The sequence below is a fragment of the Peromyscus maniculatus genome, chromosome 22, assembly GCF_049852395.1.
Source record: "Peromyscus maniculatus bairdii isolate BWxNUB_F1_BW_parent chromosome 22, HU_Pman_BW_mat_3.1, whole genome shotgun sequence".
Classification (NCBI taxonomy): Eukaryota; Metazoa; Chordata; class Mammalia; order Rodentia; family Cricetidae; genus Peromyscus; species Peromyscus maniculatus.
The window spans coordinates 14,164,306-14,185,584 of record NC_134873.1 but is presented as its reverse complement, the minus strand read 5'-3'; the positions used below and the strand labels follow the sequence as shown (position 1 = coordinate 14,185,584).

General features: G+C 41.1%; 1 protein-coding gene across 5 annotated transcripts in view; it reads left to right on the top strand.

Moving 5' to 3' along the window:
* Positions 1 to 21,279, top strand: part of Hnrnpm (heterogeneous nuclear ribonucleoprotein M) — a 47,351-nt gene that overhangs the window by 19,051 nt on the left and 7,021 nt on the right. For 3 of the 5 annotated variants that reach the window (XM_076559591.1, XM_042267093.2, XM_076559593.1), the window contains 7 exons: positions 2,153 to 2,344; positions 3,293 to 3,446; positions 4,322 to 4,371; positions 5,727 to 5,787; positions 9,459 to 9,560; positions 10,673 to 10,717; positions 11,150 to 11,227. In XM_076559591.1, the coding sequence (XP_076415706.1) occupies positions 2,153 to 2,344; positions 3,293 to 3,446; positions 4,322 to 4,371; positions 5,727 to 5,787; positions 9,459 to 9,560; positions 10,673 to 10,717; positions 11,150 to 11,227 (682 nt within the window). The remainder of the gene's footprint in view (positions 1 to 2,152; positions 2,345 to 3,292; positions 3,447 to 4,321; positions 4,372 to 5,726; positions 5,788 to 9,458; positions 9,561 to 10,672; positions 10,718 to 11,149; positions 11,228 to 21,279) is intronic. The other 2 variants (XM_076559592.1, XM_006990862.4) reach the window with 1 other exon arrangement.

Below are 21,279 nucleotides of genomic sequence, written 5' to 3'. Positions count from 1 at the left end.
TCTTTATTTTTGTGTATGTAGTATATACCTGTGTGTACACAGGTATGCACAGGTGTTCATGCTAGTGGTGAATGTTGGGTGTCTTTCTCTATCACTCTCCACCTTAGTTTTTGAGATAGGTATTCTTACTGAACTTGGGGCTCACTGTTGAAGCTAGACTGGCAGGCCAGTGGACTCCAGAGATCTTCCTGTTTCCCATTCCCTTAAACACTGGAGAGATGGCTCAGCAGTTGAGAGCACTGACTGCTCTTCCAGAGGTCCTGAGTTCAATTCCCAGCAACCACATGGTGGCTCACAACCATCTCTAGTGGGATTTGATGCCCTCTTCTTGCATAAAGGTGTACATGTAGGTAAGATGCATATGCATAAAATAAATAATTTTAAAAAAACACAACACTGCAATTACAAACATTCTCCAGTACCCCAGCTTTTATCCGGGTGACTAAGGATCTGAGCTCAGATACTAACGCTTGCTCACTTTGCCCCCTAGCCATCTCCTTATTCTTTTAATTTTGTAAAATGTATTTATTACTCATCTTTATCAAATCCAAACCAAGTTTCTTTTGTTTGTTGGTCTTGTGGTGTCAACGATTGAATCCAGGGTTTTTTGCATGCTAGGCAAGCATTCTGCCACTGAACTGTGTTCCTGACCTCCAGAACTTTTTTATGGGAGATGTTGTTTTGTTAATACTACTGCCAATATTATTTACCTCCTTGATTGTGTGTGTGTTGGGGGAGGGGTGGTGTTAGGTGTCTGAGAACATTTCTTTGTTGTGTAGCTCAGGTTAGCCTTTAACTCAGGATCATCTGTCTTACCTGCCTGAGTGCTGAGATTAAAGGCAAGTGCCACCCTTCTTGACCTTTTCTTTTTTGGAAGGAAGACAACTTATTTGGGACTTAATGGAAAGCATGGTGGGGTGTAAGTCATTTCTTATGTGTTCCTGGTAGATTGATGAGGCAGGGTTCAAGAATTATGTCAGGCTGGAAAGATGGTTCAGTGGTTAGGAGTACTTGCTGCTTTTCTAGAGACAGTCTGCATTTGATTCCTAGAACCCAAGTGCGGATTACACTTACAATCACCTGTGTAACTCCAGCTCCAAGTTATGCCTCTTCTGGCCTCTCTTTGCATGTCTACACACATGTGCCATATACCCCTATAAGGACATAGATGTAAATAAATAAATGAGATAATCATGCCAGCATCAGATTTCCATAATTTTGTTCAGGTGCCAGTACACTGCATTGACTATACCTGAGTGCCAGCACCTCATACCCCTGAGGGTTTTGTTGTTGTTGTTGTTTTCCCCCATTGTAACTTGGTTATAGACCTATGATTTCAAACTTTTTGAAAAACCATTGAGTTTTACACAAATTACACTAGTTAGTAAGACTCACCCATACTATGCCTGAAGGTCTTGTTTCAATCTGGAATTTTCAACTCAGGTCAGCCAATCCTTTCATTCCCCCTACCTTTTCATTTTAGTTAAATTGAAGATTGTTTTCAGCTTTTGATTTTTATGTTCTTTGTTTCTGAACTGTTGCTCTTCCTAGAACTCTTCTAGTTGATGTGGTTTATTTCATCCTGTTAATAATTTGAGAAATGCCTTTTGTACAGTCTGTTGGTCTCTGTAGGTTTTTTTGTTTGCTTGTTTTGTTTTTAATTCAGTATTGGAAATGGGAGTGCCTGGTACATCCTGTGCCGCTTGATAAGCTCTGCTTGCTACTACTAAGTTGTGTCCTCCGACTTTAAGAAGACAGATATACTCAGTACACTGCCAGGGGCATCAGACTGGACTGTAACAGAGTCCCACCTAAAGTTTTCTATTTTGAGACAAGGATTCCTTAGCTTCCTAGACAGGCTTTGCGTTGGATCTGTAGCTCAAAGCAGGCCTTGAACTGCTTTAGCAATCCTGAGTATTGAAGTTGCAGACCTTCACCACCATGAATGGTTTACTGAGAGCCCTTTTAAAATTTTATGTTTTAAATTATTGTTGCTGGGGATTGCAATTGTGAATATTATGCAAATACTCTTGTCACTGAGCTGCACCCCAGCAGAAGAGAGCCTCTGCAGTGGTGAGGGCAGAAGTTCCACTAGTCTCTGCAAGCCTACCTCTAACCCACTTCTGGCTGTAACAGTTTGTGCTTCTTTCAGGATCCTGATGGTGAACATGCCAGGAGAGCAATGCAAAAGGTGATGGCTACGACTGGTGGGATGGGTATGGGACCAGGTGGCCCAGGAATGATTAATATCCCACCCAGTATCCTAAATAATCCTAACATCCCAAATGAGATTATCCATGCATTACAGGCTGGAAGACTTGGAAGCACAGTATTTGTAGCAAATGTAAGTAAATGGGAACATTCTCTAAAATAGAAAAACAGGGAGGGGTGGAAATAATGTGAAAACAGTATGCATGCTTAATTTAAATTAAAATAGAAAAATAGACAACTTTTTAGACTGATCTTGTCACTGTTGTACAAGTAATTTAAAGTAGGCTTAAGATAGCTTCTTTTTATTTTAAAGTAGGCCTTTGGGTTGGGCTTTGTTCTCTTGTGACCACTGACTGCATTTGTGACTTCAGAATTGACCTTGGTCCTACTTTACCGGGGTTTTTAGATGTTTACAAAAGCAGTAGCTGGGTTTGCATCTTTATTGGGATTTATTTGCTATAGTTTTGATACAGGGCAAGAGTAAACAGAAACAGTTTGTGTCTGGAGTGAATGATGGTATCTTTATCTTCTGCAAGGACAAATACTTTTAGAACAAAGTGGGTTCAGGAATGTTGCTAAGACTTAAAAAGGAGGATGACCTTTTCTTTTTGTTTTTTTTAATTAATTAATTTGGGTTTTTTTGTTTGTTTGGTTTGGTTGGTGGGGGGGATGTTGTTTTTTACTGTTTTTTTAGAGAGAGGGTTTCTTTGTGTAGCTCTAGCTGTTCTGGAACTCACCCTGTAGACCAGGCTGGCACCTGCCTCTGCCTCCTGAGTCCTGGGGTTTAAAGTGTGTGCCACTCACCACCTGGCTGACTTTTTTTTTTTTTTTTTTTTTTAAGTGTGAGGGTGGGGGGGAATGTTAATTCATTAAATGTGAGGAGACTTAAGCTGTTTAATTTAAGAAGAGAGATAGTAAATAGCAAAATTAAGGCCAGGTTCTGCAATTGTACTTGAAAAATTCTACTCAAGTTGATTTTCTTATGAAGTCAGCCAAAGCAAGTCTTGTTAAATGGTAAAAATATGTCTTTTTTTCCCCAAGAGGTTTACCTTGAGGTTTTTACCCTCTTCTTTTCACCTAGCTGGATTATAAAGTTGGCTGGAAGAAACTGAAGGAAGTATTTAGTATGGCTGGTGTGGTGGTCCGAGCAGACATTCTGGAAGATAAAGATGGGAAAAGTCGTGGGATAGGCACTGTGACTTTTGAACAATCCATTGAAGCTGTGCAAGCTATATGTATCCTTCTGTGGGAGTTAAGCTCATGGCAAACAGTGGACACAGCACTGTTAGTTAGGCATTAATAGTCCTAAGTATATTATAATAATACAGTAGAAATAACTATCTTCTCTGTGACTAGACTGAATAAATTACTACAGAATCTGAAATTTTTCTGGAGTGGAACACAGATGGATAGAGGGTGTGGTTGCATTATAGACATATGCTATGAATGGTCTTTTTTTTTTTTTTTTTTTTTTTTTTTTTTTAAGATTTATTTATTTATTATGTATACAGAGGAGGGCGCCAGATCTCATTACAGGTGGTTGTGAGCCACCATGTGGTTGCTGGGAATTGAACTCAGGACCTCTGGAAGACCAGTCGGTGCTCTTAACCTTTGAGCCATCTCTCCAGCCCTGAATGGTCTTTTCTGATGTTTTGTTTTCAGAGGAGTTTAAGAAATGGATCATTTAGGAGAACTGGGGCTTTTAATTTTTTTATTATGGATCCTCTATGGATCCTCTGTCTCTTGTGAGTAGACATGGTTTAAAGAGGCCCCCCTCTCCTTGCACTAAGCTTGCCCTGGGGTTACATCTTTTTAAAATCATAGTAAAGTATGACTATAGGAATTAAACTCAGGAGACTGTTCCTGACTTCCTTACCCCAGAAAACATGATACTTCTGAAATGGTAGGACTTTTGGCCTGTTGAAAACTGCTATATCTACATACCAGATGGATTTTGTAGTGTAAGATCACAGATAAAGCTTCATAGCTCAAAAGAATTGAAATTGCTTATGAATTCACAGAGAGGACTGGTAGCTGTGGAGTTATCCCCTTTTTTTAATCATTTTATCTTGTCTGCAGTTGTTAGAAATAACCTTAATTATAATACCAGCTATGTTTAATGGCCAGCTGCTGTTTGATAGACCAATGCACGTCAAAATGGTGAGTTACTAGGATCACTTTCTTCATAATATGTTCAAATAAGTTAGCAAAAAATGTAGAATTACTAAAACTATACATCTAGCCCTTAAACTAAACCTACATGTCATTGTTTAGTAGACTGTAGAGTGATGAGCACCTTTGCTCATGCATGTCTTGTCTGTAGATTTCTGTCTGGTTCACTGTTAACTGCTATGTTCAGAAAGACTTGAGTGTCCTGCTTGAGCAAGTGATCAGTTACAAAGAATCCTTTGCATAGAGCTTTAGTTTTCAAAGTGTTACCTACAGTGTTTGGTTAGTATTACATCTGTAGTGAACAAGTATTTGATTCCGACAGCTTCTCCCCTCCCCCCCCCCCCCCCCCCCCCCAGACAGGGTTTCTCTGTGTAGCTTTGTGCCTTTCCTGAAACTCACTTGGTAACAGGCTGGCCTCGAAATCACAGAGATCCACCTGACTCTGCCTCCCATGTGCTGGGATTAAAGGTATGTGCCACCACCGCCCGGCCAGATAGCTTTTAAAGGTCTGTTGAAGTTCAGTTTTAATAAACAATAGCCCTGCTATAACATTGCCAAAGATAATAATAGAAACAGTACTGGAAGATGTCGACGGCAGTCTGGTTAGAATTCAAATTCAGGAATAAAATAAAAGGAGCTATAAATTCTCTTTATTTCAAACAGTTTAATTCTTTGACTAGCTAATGTATTCATGGACCTCAAAAATACATGTGTGAGCCTCACTGGTACTTCTTGCTTAGGTCCTGCCCCACCCACCCAGTAATACAGATTTGTTGTTGTTTTGGTTTTTTGTTTGTTTGTTTTTATCGAGACAGGTTTTCTCTGTGTAGTTTTAGTGCCTGTCCTAGATCTCACTCTGTAGACCAGGCTGGCCTTGAACTCACTTAAAGGCCTGCACCACCACCACCCAGCCTACAGATGTGTTTTTATCCTTCCTGTTGGCACAGAAGATTAAAAGATGCTCCCATATACCTCTTTATGTTTGATATACTTATTCTATGTCATAGTTTATTTATATTTAATTGGTTGTCTGGTTTGTGACACGGCCTTTATACATGGTGCTATACTTCTGGGCTACATCTCCAAATCTGACTCTCTGTTGTTAATTGTCTTTTGTTTTGTTTTTGTAACAATTTCATGTAACTCAGGCTGGCCAGGAACTTGCTGTGTATCCAAAGCTGGCCTTAAATTCCTGATCCTTCTGCTTAAGCCTCTCAAGTGCTAGGATTACAGGTGTGCAGCACAGCACCTGGCTTCTAACTGGTTGTTGAGGTAATTGCTTCCATCTTTTGCTGGTGCTGCAATAGATATTGAGATCTTTTTTCCTTTTTTTTTTCCTCCAGGATGAGAGGGCTTTACCAAAGGGAGACTTTTTCCCTCCTGAACGACCACAGCAACTTCCCCGTAAGTATTTGAATTATACTAAATAGGAAACCATTAGTTATATTTACACTTGTGAAAGGTTAGCCTGGGGGTTCTCTTGATTAATTTGTTTGTCCTGTCACCCACCCTCACCCCACACAGGGTTGTACTATGTAGCCCTGGCTAGCCAGAGATCTATTTGCCTCTGCTTCCCAAGTGCTGGGATTAATAGTGTGCACTGCCATGCATGTCTTGACCAGTCTTTTCTATAGATTTTTCAGGGTAAAAAATGAGTAGAGAAATTCACAACTTGAATTTTCAGTACTGGTGCTCGTTCAGAGGGTAAAGGCATTTGATGCAAAGCATAATGACTTGAGTTCAATCCCTGGGACCCACATGGTGAAAGAAGAGGATTGATTCCTACAAGTTGCCCTCTGACTTCTGGTTGTACACCAAGGGATGCATGCTGTCTGTCTGTGGTGGTCTGAATGACCCTCGTTGGCTCATAAATTTGAATGTTTGGTTCCTAGTTAGTGGTACTGTATGGGAAGGATTAGGAGGTAAGGTGTGGCCTTTTGAAGATGGTATGTCACTTGGAGCAGCCTTTAAGGTTTCAAAGGCCTACAACATTCCTAGTTAGCTTTCTGCTTGTAGACATGTGAGCTCTTAACTACTTCTCTGGCACCATGTCTGCCTTCCTGCTGCCATCTCTGTGCTGTGATGGTCATAGTTTAACCTCCTGGAATCATGAGGCTCCAAATTAAATGCTTTCTTTTAGAGATTGTCTTGGTCCTGGTGTCTTACCACGGGATTAGGAAAGCAGCTAAGACACTGTCTTACTACTATGTCTCACACACACACAGTTTCATTTGTTTGTTTGTTTGTTTGTTTATAGGAAGGGCTCTTGGATTATACTGTGGCAAAGCAGGCTGCCCAGATGTAGAGGGCAAAATTAGGCACTGAAAAAGTCTTGGGGTGGTTGGGCAAACAAATTGGAAAGGTAATGAATGCTAAGTTGCACTGGATTTTGCTATATAGTATAGCAGTTCCCCTTTCAGGTACGTCCCAAGGGTGAAAACTGTATGTCCACACAAAGAAATTATATAGATGCTTAGTGTATTCAAAGTGTACGCTTAGTGTACTCAGTATTCAAAAAGTCAAGCCAGGCTTGGTGGTACACACCTGTTATTGGCACTCAGAGTCTGAAGCCAGCATGGATACACAGGTAGATCTTGTCTCAAAAGGGGAGGGGAGGGGATTGCAAGTGATCCGTTAGCTTATGGATACATAAAATCTGGCAGATTCAATGATGTAATAGTACTTAGTCAAAAGGAAAAGGAGGGGCTGGAGAGATGGCTCTCTCTGGAAGAGACTGCTCTTCCAGAGGTCCTGAGTTCAATTCCCAGCAACCATATGGTGGCTCACAACTATCTGTAATGAGATTTGGTGCCCTCTTCTGTCATACAAGCAGAAAGAACACTGTGTATAGAATAAATAAATAAATCTTTTAAAAAAAAAAAAAAAAGGAAAAGGAGGAAGGAAGGAAAATGCATACATGATGCAGTACAGATAAACCTTGATTCCAACACTAGGCATTGTCCAGAACAGGTGAATCTAAAAGGCAGCAAGTAGTTCAGTGGTTGCTGAGGAGTGACTGCTACCAGGGGTGAAGTTTTTTAGAGTGATGAAAAAGTTAATGAAATTGTGATGATTGCTAGCTTGAAAGAGGCCTGTGGCCGGGTTGGGGATTTAGCTCAGTGGTAGAGCACTTGCTAGGCCCTGGGTTCAATACTCAGCTCAAAAAAAAAAAAAGAAAAAAAAAAAAACCCGGCGGTGGTGGCGCACGCCTTTAATCCCAGCACTCAGGAGGCAGAGCCAGGCGGATCGCGTGAGTTCGAGGCCAGCCTGGGCTACCAAGTGAGCTCCAGGAAAGGTGCAAAACTATGCAGAGAAACCCTGTCTGGGGGGGCGGGGAAGAGGCCTGTGGCTTTAAAAATAGATTAGAACTTTGGGTGTAATGTTCAATGATTGTGTGCATGGCTAGCAGTTAAAATCACTCAGCAACCAAAAAGGATCAGGAAGATAGGAGATGACTTGTCTGTTGAAAAGACCATATTTCCTTACTATCCATCTGCAAGCAGGCGATCACTTACCATGTTTGCTGTGATTCTTACTGATGCTTGTTCTAGAGGTAAAGGAGCACTAGACCCTAGGGATCCCATTATTCTGGTTCTTGGTCTCTTGACATGGTTGAAAGGGTTGACCTCAGAGCTTTGAGTGCTTTAGAGTAGTAAGCCTTGGTGACTCCTTGGAGCTGTTGCCATGCAATTAAAAAACCTAGTTGTTAGCCAGATTAAGTACCTAGAGCTTGTCGTAGATTTTTGTTGTTTGTTGCCTTGATTTTAGTGCCAGGCTTTAGTGGCTATTTCCAGATACCAGTCTGTATTCTTGTGTTCTTGTTTGAGTTTGTGGAGCATAGCAGTGAGGATACGCTTTAGAATTTAGTAATTCTTGAGGTAGTGGCACAAATCTGCAATACGAGGACTCAGGGTAGAGGCAGGATGGTCTCAAGTTGGAGGCCAGCCTTGAAATGCATAGTGAGACCTTGTATCTAAAAGAAGGGGACAAAAAAGGGGGTGAGGGAGAAAGTTTAGGGTTTTTTTTTTTTTGTGTTTTTTTTTTTTTTAAGAATAAAAAATGGAGTGGGGGTAGGGTCAGGCATTGTGCATAGCTCTAATCCCAATATTCAGAAAGCAGAGGCATGTGGATCTTTGTGAGTTTGAGGCCAGCCAGCGCTACATAGCGGGGCTATGATAATTTTATTTATTTATTTTACTTATTTAGTGGACTTATTTATTTCCTGTATGTGTGTGCATGTATGAAGGCTTGTAGGTCAGAGGACAACTTGTAGGTACCAGCATTCTCCATCACATAGGTTCTAGAGGTAGAACTCAAGTTGTCAGGCTTGGGAGTAAGTGCCTTTACCCCTGAGCCATCTTGCCAGGATGTGAAATGACTTGTTAGCTGCCCTTATTGTTTTAATTAAGTACATATTACATACTCCAGTCTGATTCTGTGAGCCAGGGATCACACACACATGGCCGGTAGCAGATAGCAGAGTGCCGCTGTGTCTGGAGCTGCCCTGGGGCACAGCGAGTATGCTGGCTCTGCTAGAGTGCCACGCATTTGTGAAGCTCTGGGTCCCCCCCCCAGGGGGCAGAAATTTGCCTTACATGGTTGCCAGATATTACTGTAATTAACGAGGTGATTCCACATAATTTATCTGGTACTCGAGAGGTTTATTTCTGGGATAACTTACAGCCAATAGGAGTTGGTTATAGGATCCGGGAGAGATGAGGTACCATCCAGCTTCCAGGACCACGAGGTATCCAGAAGAGCCAAACATATACTCACCTCGAGTCTAAGGGGCTCCTTCTCAGCCATGCCCCAGGGGCAGGTCATAGGCAGGTGTGGCAGTTACCCGCTGTCACTCTAGGGACAGTGTTTCAAAGATCAAAGCTGGAACAGTTCCCCACTACGGTGTACCTTCGTAAAGAGCATGTGTAGGTATATAGGTGTTTAAGTCAAGTTAGGCTCTGGACTTGCTTGATCTAGGGATGAAGCATGGCAGCTAGAGCATACCAGTTGTCTTGCCTCTGGGGGTCACCATGTTTTGAGAAAGGGAATCCATATTCTTTATCTGCTTCTTCCAGATGGACTTGGTGGTATTGGTATGGGTTTAGGACCTGGAGGACAGCCTATTGATGCCAACCACCTGAACAAAGGCATTGGAATGGGAAACCTAGGGCCTGCAGGTGAGAATTGTAGTGTACCTATACTGGGGATAACTGGGGAAATTCAGTTTATTAATGTCTACGATTAGGGCAGTTGAATCTGGAGTTTTTCAAGTAGGATAAATGCAATTGGGACAAAATCCCCTCTTCATCTCAGCCTCGTGTTCACCAAAGTAATATTGTTTTTATTGAGTTAAAAAAAAATCTTATGCTACTGTGCCTCTTCATCTAAATCTCATGATAAATTTTGAACAGAGATAGGCCATTAGTTGGTCTCATCCAAGGTCACACAATGCAGGCTGCTGACTGCAAGACCACAGCTCTGCCGTTGGCACCCTAAGTCTGTCAAAAAGACCATTTTGTGCCTGAGAATGACATGACTTTTTCTGGAGTTGTGGGTATTAATAGAATAAAAGGAATTTGTAAAGCTTTTGTGCATGACAAAACTCCTGGGTCACAAGGAAAAATGGACAGTGTCTTTGTTCAGGAAGTCAGAAAACCTAATGAGTGAAAGCTTAGCTGTGTTCATTTTTAAGTTTGTAAAGTATTTCTGTTCTATTAAGGCATATTTTATCCTTTTGAATCTAGACTTGGGCCTTTCATAGAATCATTTGAAATGGTGATATGGATGCTCCTCTGCCTCACCACCATCAGTTTTGCATATCCCTGTGCTCATGGTTCTACCATTCTCAGCACATTCTTTCTGATTGGAAGTGTGGGAGGGAGCTTTTATATTTTAGAAGCTACTGTATTATTATTTAAAATTTGCTTTTAATGGGGGTTTTATTAAACGTCTATTTCTGTCCAATAACATTCTAAAAAGTGAATATTTGCATACTTTATCTGATCGTTACATTTTATATTTAATGGTGTCTGGCTTGTTCATTTAATAAGATTACATAAGCTCTAATTTTAAGCCACATTTAAACTTGGTCTGTTTAAAGTTTTTGCCTGAAATATGGTATCTTTTGACAGTTGAAATGGTGTTCACCCCACCTTTGATGAAATACAATAACATCAGAGAGCTGCTTTATATTCATTATTCATTTATTGGTTTGGAATTTTGTGCTTTTAAAGTTTAAACATTACTGTTTTGACATCAATTTTGTTTGCATTGACTTTTTCTTTTAAAGGAATGGGAATGGAAGGCATAGGATTTGGAATAAATAAAATTGGAGGTAAGATTTAAAGTGAAGTACACATGTGATCATTTTTAAGTGTTTTCCTCTCATTTTCCTGTCTTCGAAGCCCTGCATGTCATTCTCCCTTTTTAGAAGTTTGAGTCTAGGAATTACTTGTTTTATTTGTCCATCATTCATTCCAGTGGATGTTGGCTTTGATTGGTTTTCTCACTAGCTAGCTCTGTGGCCTTGGGCATATGGTTCCATTTTTCTGGACTCTCTGTCTTTTTTTCCCCTCCCTTATTCACTGAGGGAGTTGGATCAAGCCAGCTTTTAAAAAGGAACCAACTTTTTTTCTCCCTTGCCAAAAAGCTATAAAGCTTGGTAAGTTCTTGACATAAATACCAAAAAAATGAAACGTGAAAACATTTTTTCTTGTCTGATGAATACGCTTGTTGGGATGACATTAAAATAAATAACTTCTTACAGGCATGGAAGGACCCTTTGGTGGTGGTATGGAAAACATGGGGCGATTTGGATCTGGGATGAACATGGGCCGGATAAATGGTAAGAATAGCATTTTCTCCTCCAGCTTGTGTCTTGTCTATCCCTTATAGCTAAGGGTTTCTTGCTGTCCTTTAGACTGTAAACCTGCTGTGCATGATGTTTTGCTTATGTTTTTTTTTCCACTTAATCACATGCTTTTTAAACTGCTAAAGATGGTAGGTAGACTTAGCTAGACCTGGTTCCCTTGAATGTAGCCAACGTATCGAAAGCCCTCAGTGGTTGAGTAATAAAATTTTCAATTTTTTTACTGCCTACAGCACTCAAACACACATAGGATCAGTGCTCATGCTTTGTTCACTCAAAAATGTTTTTCAGGGACTGGAGAGGTAGCTCAGCTGTTAAGAGTACACAAAACTCTTGCAGTGGACCCAGGTTGAATTCCCAGCACCCATGTGATGATTACACAACTGTCTGTAATTCCAGTTCCAGGGAATCTGACACCTTCTGTTGAGCTCTGTAGGTTCTGAGTGTTGGTATGCATGTATACACACACACAAATAATAGTGATAATTTTTTTTAAGTTTATTTATTTTATGTATATTAGTGCTCTGTCTGCATGTAGGACTTTATGCCAGAAAGGGCATCAGATCCCACTATATGGGATGGTTGTGAGCCACCAAGTGGTTGCTGGGAATTAAACTCAGGACCTCTTGAAGAGCAGCCAGTGCTCTCTCATTTCTCCAGCCCCTGATGATAATTTTTTAAAGAATGCTTTCCAAAATGCCCTTGACATGGAATGTTGGATTGATTCTTTCTTGATCTGTTTTGCTGATGACTCCCAAGTTGTAAAACAAATATAATAATCCAGTTGTATAACAAATCTTAATATCCCTTACAACCTGGTAATGAAGATAACTCTAGTATTACAATATTAGTGTGTTGACATCACCTTACAAGCCTTATTTTGGTTTACTTGACTTTATGAATTCAACCATGGACCTCTCCCCAAGTTCATTCTTTGAGGGAGGGTCACAGTATTCCCTAGGCCCAAATGGTCCTGAGGTCATAGAAGCAGGAGTGGCTAAATGCATGCTTCACCTGGCCCACAGAGGCCTGTCCCACCCTGTAACTGCTAGTATACTTTTATAATTTCTCTGGACATGACAAACTTCTCCCAGTCGGTGTACTCAATCGCACTTGATTGCCTTTGTTGTTGGGGAGAATTTAATCTCTCTTTTTTTTTTTTTTTTTGGTTTTTCGAGACAGGGTTTCTCTGTGTAGCTTTGCGCCTTTCCTGGAGCTCACTTGGTAGCCCAGGCTGGCCTCGAACTCACAGAGATCCGCCTGCCTCTGCCTCCCGAGTGCTGGGATTAAAGGCGTGCGCCACCAACGCCCGGCGAATTTAATCTCTTGATGACACTAATTACAAAGGAGTGGCACCTAGCTTCAGCTCATTTGGAGACATCATCCATCCTGAGACACAGCTCTGACCTGCTCCTGGAGGTTATTATTTGCACAGTTGATAAGATCAAGGCCTTGGGTTTCTAAGTATAGAAGAGGTCAGAAACCTCAGGTAACTTTAGAGCATCAAGCCCACAGTGCTGACCACATCAACTTGCTAGCCTTGTTTTACTTGGCCTTATGAATACAGTGCTGACCTATTGCTGAATCATAATGCAGAACTGGCCTATCTTTGGTAGAATCTTTGTTGCTCTTTCCAATCAGTGGGATTTTGAGTCGCCCAAGAATTACTTGATGAAGTCAGATTAGTTGCAACAAGACCTCAGATAACTACACATTATACAATTTGGCTCGAACAGTGTAGGAATGGATCCTTGGCTCTACTTGGCATTAGTTAATAAGATCCCATTATTTGAGAAGACAGAGCTTGTCCAGAATGCATTAGGCCAATTTTTTTTTAGTATCATGGAGCCACAAGGCATCCAGTGATAAGAGAAATCTCACCACAGGTATTTCCAAATCTTGCAACAGCATATTGGGCAAAGTGATTCATTCTAATATACTCAAAGATTTAAAGCATCTGACTTAATTGCTAAGGCAACTGTAACATGTCTGATTTAGATGGCTTCAGCACATAAACTAAGATGTGAGATATCAAAAGGTCGTGGTGCCAGTGTAATGGTCCAAAAAACAACCAATATCCTCCCCACACTTATATATTAACCAACACATATATTTTAAAAGCGAAGAAGAACTATTGTCGCTCTGTTCAGTCCTTAAGACTCACATGAGTAGGTATTATTTTCATTTTGTCAGAAACTAGGGCACAGAGAGTAACTTACCTAAAGTTATGTGGCCAGTAAATTGTGATGCTACGATGTGAATTCAGCCTGTCTCTAGCCTCTTCCTCGTGCCTCCATCCTGCCTTTTAGAATTGCCTCCAGAACAGTGGCAGCCCCTGTGCTGAGAAACTGGATGTCTTAGCTTTTGAAAATCCTCTATATGCCAGTGGAAGTTTGACTTCTACTTCCTGGAGAGCTGCTGCTACTATTCATAAAGCTTTCCTGGAATGAGAGTCATTAAGTATTTTGTGGGAGCCCGTTCTGGGGTTCCTCGTGGCTTTACCCAGCAGGTCCGAATAGAGGATGATCAGGACCACGGGCCTGAGTGCAGGTGTCTGAGATGGTCTGCACTTGGCTGTGCTGGGGGAGGAGGTCTTTTGCTCCACCCCTTGGCATCTCTATAAAAACCCTGGACCAGAGACAGTCCGGGCCCGTTGGAATAGGTTCCAGGCCCTCTCGAGGTTATCCTTTATTTTCTATCTGTTTATCTCCACAAGATTCTCCGCTATAAATCCTTCTATCTAATATTTCCTGCTGCTCGCACTCAAGAAAACTCTGGGAAGCTGTGGGGGTGGTGGGTAAACGCCCTACAGTATTTATGCTTACATTTTTCTTTGCTGGTCTGTAGTAATGTGTCCAAGTAGTATGAGGCAGACTAGGATCTTCTAGGGTGTTTTTGAGGAGCATACTGCCCAGCTTCCAGAGCACAGAGTTTTTATGTGGCTTTGGATACCTTTTCTCTGGTACCTAATGTAGATAGATGCAATCTGTGTTCTTAGATGCAGATATTTGGTGTTTCTCCCTCTTTGTCTGTTCAACAAAGAACAGAGGCTTCCACAGACTGCATCTAGGTTCTGAGATACAGACAAATGAAACTCTGGAGCCCTTGAGTTTAAGTAAAATGTTTTAAAGAGAAAAAACTTAAAAAGAGATGTGAGCATTTTGATTTGATAATCATTACTCAGCTCTTGTGGTCCTTTGTGCTGATTATTGACATTATACAGATTCTCAGGCCAGTGAATCAATCTGTATAAAGTCGTGATAATGTTTGTGAGATACAGAACAACATTTCATAATAAATTTTCTTTTTTTATAAGTAAAATTGGGACTCTAAGACCCTGTTGTTAATACATGGGATGATGATGGTCTTAAGTTATGTATTAAGGCCTGCATTAGACTTGATTCCTGCCTTCCATCTTTAGACACAAATTGAACACATTTGAAAAATGAAAAAGACTGACATATAAGCTTCACCTGGTTGGTTCAAGCTGTAGTTCCACCTTTACCCAGAGTCTTTATTAAATGCTAACAGGTTGGCAAGATGACTTAGCAAGTAAAGGCATTTGCTGCTGAGCCTAATGAACTGAGTCCACATGGTTAAAGAAGAATACTGACTTCCACAAGTTGTCCTATGGTAACTCGGCACATGCACTCACACACAGACAGCCTAAATAAGTAAATAAATAAATGTGGAAGTGCTAACCAAAGCCTGCTTCCACATCTCTAATTGTTTACTTCCTTGAAAGGATAAGGCTGTAAAGCTGCATGCAAGTAAACTTTTATAGTTATACACTAAAAGGTACTTGCCACACAGCACCAATTTGCCTGATGTTCCAAAGGAGTAAAATAATAGTGTTTTTGTTTGTTTTTTTGTTTTTCGAGACAGGGTTTCTCTGTGTAGCTTTGCGCCTTTCCTGGAACTCGCTTTGTAGATCAGGTTGGCCTGGCTCTGCCTCCCGAGTACTGGGATTAAAGGCACGCATCACTACCACCAGGCTAAATAATAGTGTTTTATTCCCTGTCATGCTGGGTTAGAACCCAATGCCTCATGCATGCCAGGCAAACATACCATGGATTCATACTCCCCTGTCCAATTTTTCAAGGACCTTTCAGTAAAGGAGGAAAGCAGAGTGATAACATTTGAATCTTGCATGAGAGAGATGGATGTATGTATAGGAAAAAAGTAGACAGTCATACAAAGCTTTTTTTTTTTTTTTTGAAGTTTAGTTTATGCATATGTGTGAGTGTCTATGTATGTATGTGCATCATGTGTGTGCCTGGTGCCTTTGGAGGTCAGTAGAGGGTGTTGGATCCACTTGAACTGGAACAGACAGTTGTGAGTCTGTTGTTTGGAACCAAACCCAGCTTAGCCACCAAGCCATCTCTTCAGGCTCTTGAAAGGCTGTCTCAGGCAGATATCCACTATGGTTGACTTTTCCCCCACAAAACTTGAGTATGTTTTAAGATATTGTAAAGGGTGACAAATAGTTCTCAACAATATTAATAGTGCTGTAAAGGACAAATGGGTGGGATTTTGTACCTAGACACATTTCTCCACTCAGTTTGGGCAGACTTTGCTTTGTGCTTGCCAGACATGTGACCTTGGCAAAGTTACTAAGGGATTTGAGCCTCAATTTCTTTATAAGGGGAAAGCAGTGGTTGTATTTGGGGAGATAACAGCTTTTGGTCAGATGTCTGTTAGGGCCTAGTAGATGGTACCTTTTGCTTTATGTGAGAGACTTCACTGTAGCTTGCCTTTGGCTTGGTAGTGTGATGATGAGTGCACAGTGTACCCACTGTGTAACTGTGTCAGAAGTTGTAGATTAGTCCTCAGACTATAGTAGGTCATTTGTATGCAGTGCCTCCCCTCTTCCTTTAAGAAATAAAAGGGTGAATGGCAGTTTCCTATAGAAGAGCTTTAATCATTAACTTTTGGTAGCTTGTTTGCCTATAGCTTGTTTTAATGTTTAAAGCATATGGTGTTCTTAGGAAGGTCTAGGTTAATATTTTTTTCCACAGAGATGGAGCATGGCATATGTGGAGGATTTGAAGGAGAATTTGCCAGAAATGAGACTGTTTTGGAGCTTTGGAGAACCCCTTAACAGGGGAATGGGAAAGAAGGTCCCATGGGCTCCATGTAGGCAGGGTCTACTTTTGGGCATACAGGTAGGTTGTGGAGGCTCAGCTCATCCCAATACCGTGGATTCTTTTCCCAGGCAAACTCTCTGGCCATTTTTGCGTCTAGTTGATATTAGCTGTGTTCTTAAAATGTTTAAAGACCCAAGGAAGATTGTCTTCAAATACATCATTCAGCTAAACATCCCAACTCTACAGGTTTTCTTTAGGCTTCTTGCAGACAGTGTCTTTGTGGATATTCAGGAATTACCAAAACCTTTCCCCAGTATTTGGTGGCTGTTGTTGGGTGGAAACTTCCTATTTCTTCAAGGCATGATTATAGAGCAAATGGTTTTCTTTTTAATTTTAGTTTAGGTGTTTACCTGCATGTATGTCCTATGTACCACTTTGATTCTCAGTGCCTGAGGAGGCCAGAAGGGGGTGTCAGATCTCTTGGAACCGGAGTTACAGAGTGTGAGATGCCTTGTAGGTGCTGGGAATTGAACCCATGGTCCTCTGGAAAAACAGCCAGTGATTTTTTTTTTAATTAAGAAAATTTCTTATTCATTTTACATACCAATGACAGATCCCCCTCTTCCCTCCTCCAGCCCCTCCAGCCTCCCTCTCCCAACCCCCATTCCCTATAAGAAGGTAAGGCCCCCCATGGGGAGATACATTTAGTAGAGGCAGGTCCAAGCCCCTCTCCCTGCTTCAAGGCTGTTCAAGGTGTCCCATCATAGGTAGTGGGCTCCAAAAAACCTGCTCATGCACCAGGGATGGATTCTGATCCTACTGCCAGGGACCCCGTAGGCAGATCAAGCTACACAGCTGTCTTACTATGCAGAGCGCCTAGTCCAGTCCTCAGCCAGTGATTTTAACCACTGAGCCATTTCTTCATCCCATAAATGATTTTCTTCAATCAGACCACAACCCATAGAACCATAGAGGCTATATATATAGCATGAAGGTCCCTAGGACGACTGTGGCTTATAATAAATTTCAGTTTTACTCAATTATTGAAAAAAATAGCCAAATGAATGGAAACACATGGACTATGAACCAAAGGCTGAGGGGCTCCCAGCTGGATCAGGCCCTCTGAATAGGTGAGACAGTTGATTGGCTTGATCAGTTTGGGAGGCAACTAGGCAGTGGGACCAAGTCCTGTGCTCATTGCATGAGTTGGCTGTTTGAAACCTGGAGCTTATGCAGGGACACTTGGCTCAGTCTGGGAGGAAGGGACTGGACCTGCCTGGACTGAGTCTACCAGGTTGATCGCAGTCCTCGGGGGAGGATTTGCCCTGGAGGAGGTGGGAATGGGGGGTAGGCTGGGGATAAGGGGAGGGTGTGGGAGGGGGGAGAATAGGGGAACCCGTGGCTGATATGTAGAACTGAATGGTATTGTAAAATAAAATAAAAATTATGAAATTCAAAGGTTAAAAAAAATGATTTTCTTAAATTTAACCTAACTTGGTTGCTAGTGAAGATGCACTTACTAACTTTGACTTTATATATGTGAATCTACATGGGTGTTGGGGACTAGAGAGTAGAAGAAAGAGGCTTTAAGGGAGACCAGTACATGTGATACATGACAGTGAAAGGGTTCTAGCATCCTAGGGAGGGAGAATTACGGGAGAGGTCAAGCAAAATGTAGTAGGTACAAAAATGGCATAAGGAAATCCGTGCTTGGTTTGTTAATAAATAAGGAATAAAATTAGAAATAATAAAGACATCCATGTTTAGATAAGGAGAAACAGTTTTACTTTTTCTGAACTTGGTTGCTCTGGACTATCTGAAATTTGGAGGAGTGAGTTCATACCTGTATCTGACTAGAATGATTGCATTTCCTATTGCTGAAACTAGATTTGTTTCTATGTCTAAAATAGTCCTGTATTAAAGATATATTTTAAAACACTGTCTTGGGATCGTGTCCAGTCAAAAGAAAATGATGTTATGCTCAGAACCTTACATCATTGCCATTCTGTAACACATACATCCCCTCACCTATGTGACAAGGGTGTCAATCTTTCCTGTCCTGAAATGGTCTCTGAGGTTACTTCATATGGCAACAGGAAGTTTGTCCTGTCCTGACCTAGATGAAAACATTACCTGCAGGTCTTGCTGTCCTTGCTACTGTCGTACCTTCTTTCTAGTTAATACTATTGAGTCCTTGATTCCCTGCTGCTGCTTGTAATCAAACACAAAGGAGTAGAACAGTCTATGCCAAATAAAATAGTTAAGTTGGATTTTCAGAGTAATGGCCTTGCTTGGTTTGGTGTTCATTCTGTTTTTTTGGTTTGGTTTGGTTTTTGATTTGTTGTTGTTGTTCTTTTGTTTGTTTGTTTTATCTCTTTTACCTCCAGGACAGAATCCCTTCTTATAGCCTGGCAGTAAGTAGATCTTTGCACTTCTTTGTGCAAGCATCTGTACTCAGTGCTTCAAATATGGGTCTGTGGCCCTTGACCTTGGGATAGGATGCACTTGAAGAGATGATGGCTATAAATGGCCAGGAGACTAGTCTAATGAAGTGAGTGGGAGTATTGTTTCCAGACCCTTGGCAGCTATATCTGCAGCTCATGAAGTATGCTAAGACCTAGAAAGGATGGTTGTGGACAGCCAGTAGATAAGCTGTGCTCAAAGCAACAATGTAGGGAGACAGGGCAAAGGAACAATTAATTGAAGCTGAAGCTGGCATCTGGAGGCCCAGAGATTTGGCACAGGCAGCTGGTGTGGCAGCAGACAGGGCACTTAGGTACAGTGGTTTGGAAGGCGTAGGGAACAGATTCAAGTGGGGCACCTGCTTAGGGAAGTCTATGGATGTCTGTAGAAAGAGTTTGGTTGTTTCAACTTTTTAAATATGTGGTTTAGTGTTATAAAGCTGTCATAGGGAATAGATTGATATATTAGGATCTTGGGTGTCTTGTAAGAATGAACTGGATACTTGCCAGCAGATGGGAGCCACCTTATCTCTCCCTGTACTTTCCAATCTTCCTCCAAGGTGTTTGGAACACAAGAAACAGCTGTGGGCTAGGCTTTCATTTGTGGTTATAGGGATAATAGTACAAGATGTGCCTTGAGGCTAGTATACTTTGAAGACCAGAAAAGGTGAGTACATTTTCCCACATTGCAAAAGACTGAAGGAAAATACAAAAAAAATTTTTTTTCCTTTTCAAAGATTTTCTTTTATTATATGACATACAGGTTAAACTTGCCTACTTGAAAAATACAGAAAGGGTAATAAAATAGATATTTTTCTCCTTATCTATTTTTATGGGTAATGCTTTATCAAATGTTAAAAATGGCTATTTTGCAAAATAATAAATAGAACACAGCTATGGAATGCAAGGACCCACCCAAAAGACCAGGAGCATTTTGGCTTTATAAATACTTAGCCTTTTGGCAATATTTTAGTTTGTAAAACAATTTTCTTTTTAAATTTTATTTCAAGATAGGGTTTCTCTGTGTAGCCCTGACTGTCTTGGAACTTGTTCTGTAGACCAAATTGGCCTTGAATTACAGAGATCTTTCTGCCTTCTGAGTGGGACCAAAGGCATATGCCACCTCTGCCCAGCCACATACCAGTTTCTAAGTCTACAAATCTCTGCTATTTAAACAAAAACTGTCAATAAACTTTAGTTTCCAGGAAGGTCCATCAGATCTTGTCACACTTTGGTAGAACAATAATAGTTATGATTATCATGGTGGCCAGTTCTAAGTCAGTAGCTCCATAGAAAGGAGAAAGACCTCTTTCTTGCAATTAAGTCTGACCATTTTCCTAGATTTCCTTATGACCTGGTGACCTCAGTGAGCAAAACTTCAATGATGAGATATTCCTGTTGTAGGCATTCTTAGTAAGCTTCAGTATTTTGCTGTGAACCACAGACATGTCCTGAAATGAGTCTTAGGTATCCATGTAACAAGGTTTGAGTATTTCCAGATGAATACCCTTGGTAAAGATCTTCCATTTCCTGTGTATTCGTTGCCCATGAGGTAGTGTTGGTTTCCAGTTGCAATGGGAGAAACCATGTCTAACAACACTACTTAAATATCCAATGCAATACAGATTATTCATCACAAAGGCTTGTAACAATCTCCATTTGGGAGAGACAGTGTCTAGAACACACAGAAGCCATGGAAGGATCTTGACTTCGGTTTTGAAGGCCATGTTCTTGTTTTTTGGCTATGATGCTGACACAGAAACACCTAGCTTTCTTGGGGATGCTTTTCTGCCTTTTCTGGTAGGCAAGCCTCTGCTTCATTCTTGCTGTTTGAACACAGATGACTAGTATGCAATGCCCTTGAATAACACAGCATCACAGGCTTTCCATTCTGACTTACATAGACACTTCATGGTACCACACTAAGTTCACTTTTTGTTGCCAAAAGCAGTACAGGAATGTTTTCTGTCTGCTAGGCCATGTGGAGCTGGATCCTCAGCTCGGACATCTTCTCAAAACTTGCTTGGTCTGTGCTGAAGTAGGCAGCCAATTTTAGGCATCCATAACCTGCATGCAGTAATTTGTTTTTTTCCCATTATGTCTATAGTCATTCCACTTCTCCATCAGCAATCAGGGTACATTCAAATATCTTCTCCCAGTACCTTGCAAGTACTGTCCATGCTGTCTTGCATCCTACAAAGATAACCACAATGACTTCCCTAACTTCTGCTCTCTTATAAACATCATAGAGATTTCTCTGTCTCATTTGCAAACAGTTCTGACAGCTGCGATGTCCTGTAATAGTTAAGTACCTATTTTCTGCTCATAACTGTGTTCTCACATGATAGAAGCTAAAACTTCAGATCTCTAAGGAGGAAGTTAATGATAGCAGTAGCAAAGTTTAAGGAGGCTTGGATGAACCAACCATTGGCCAGCAAGCAACAGTATTTTCTCTGTGGGACAATGTCCCGTGTCTTTG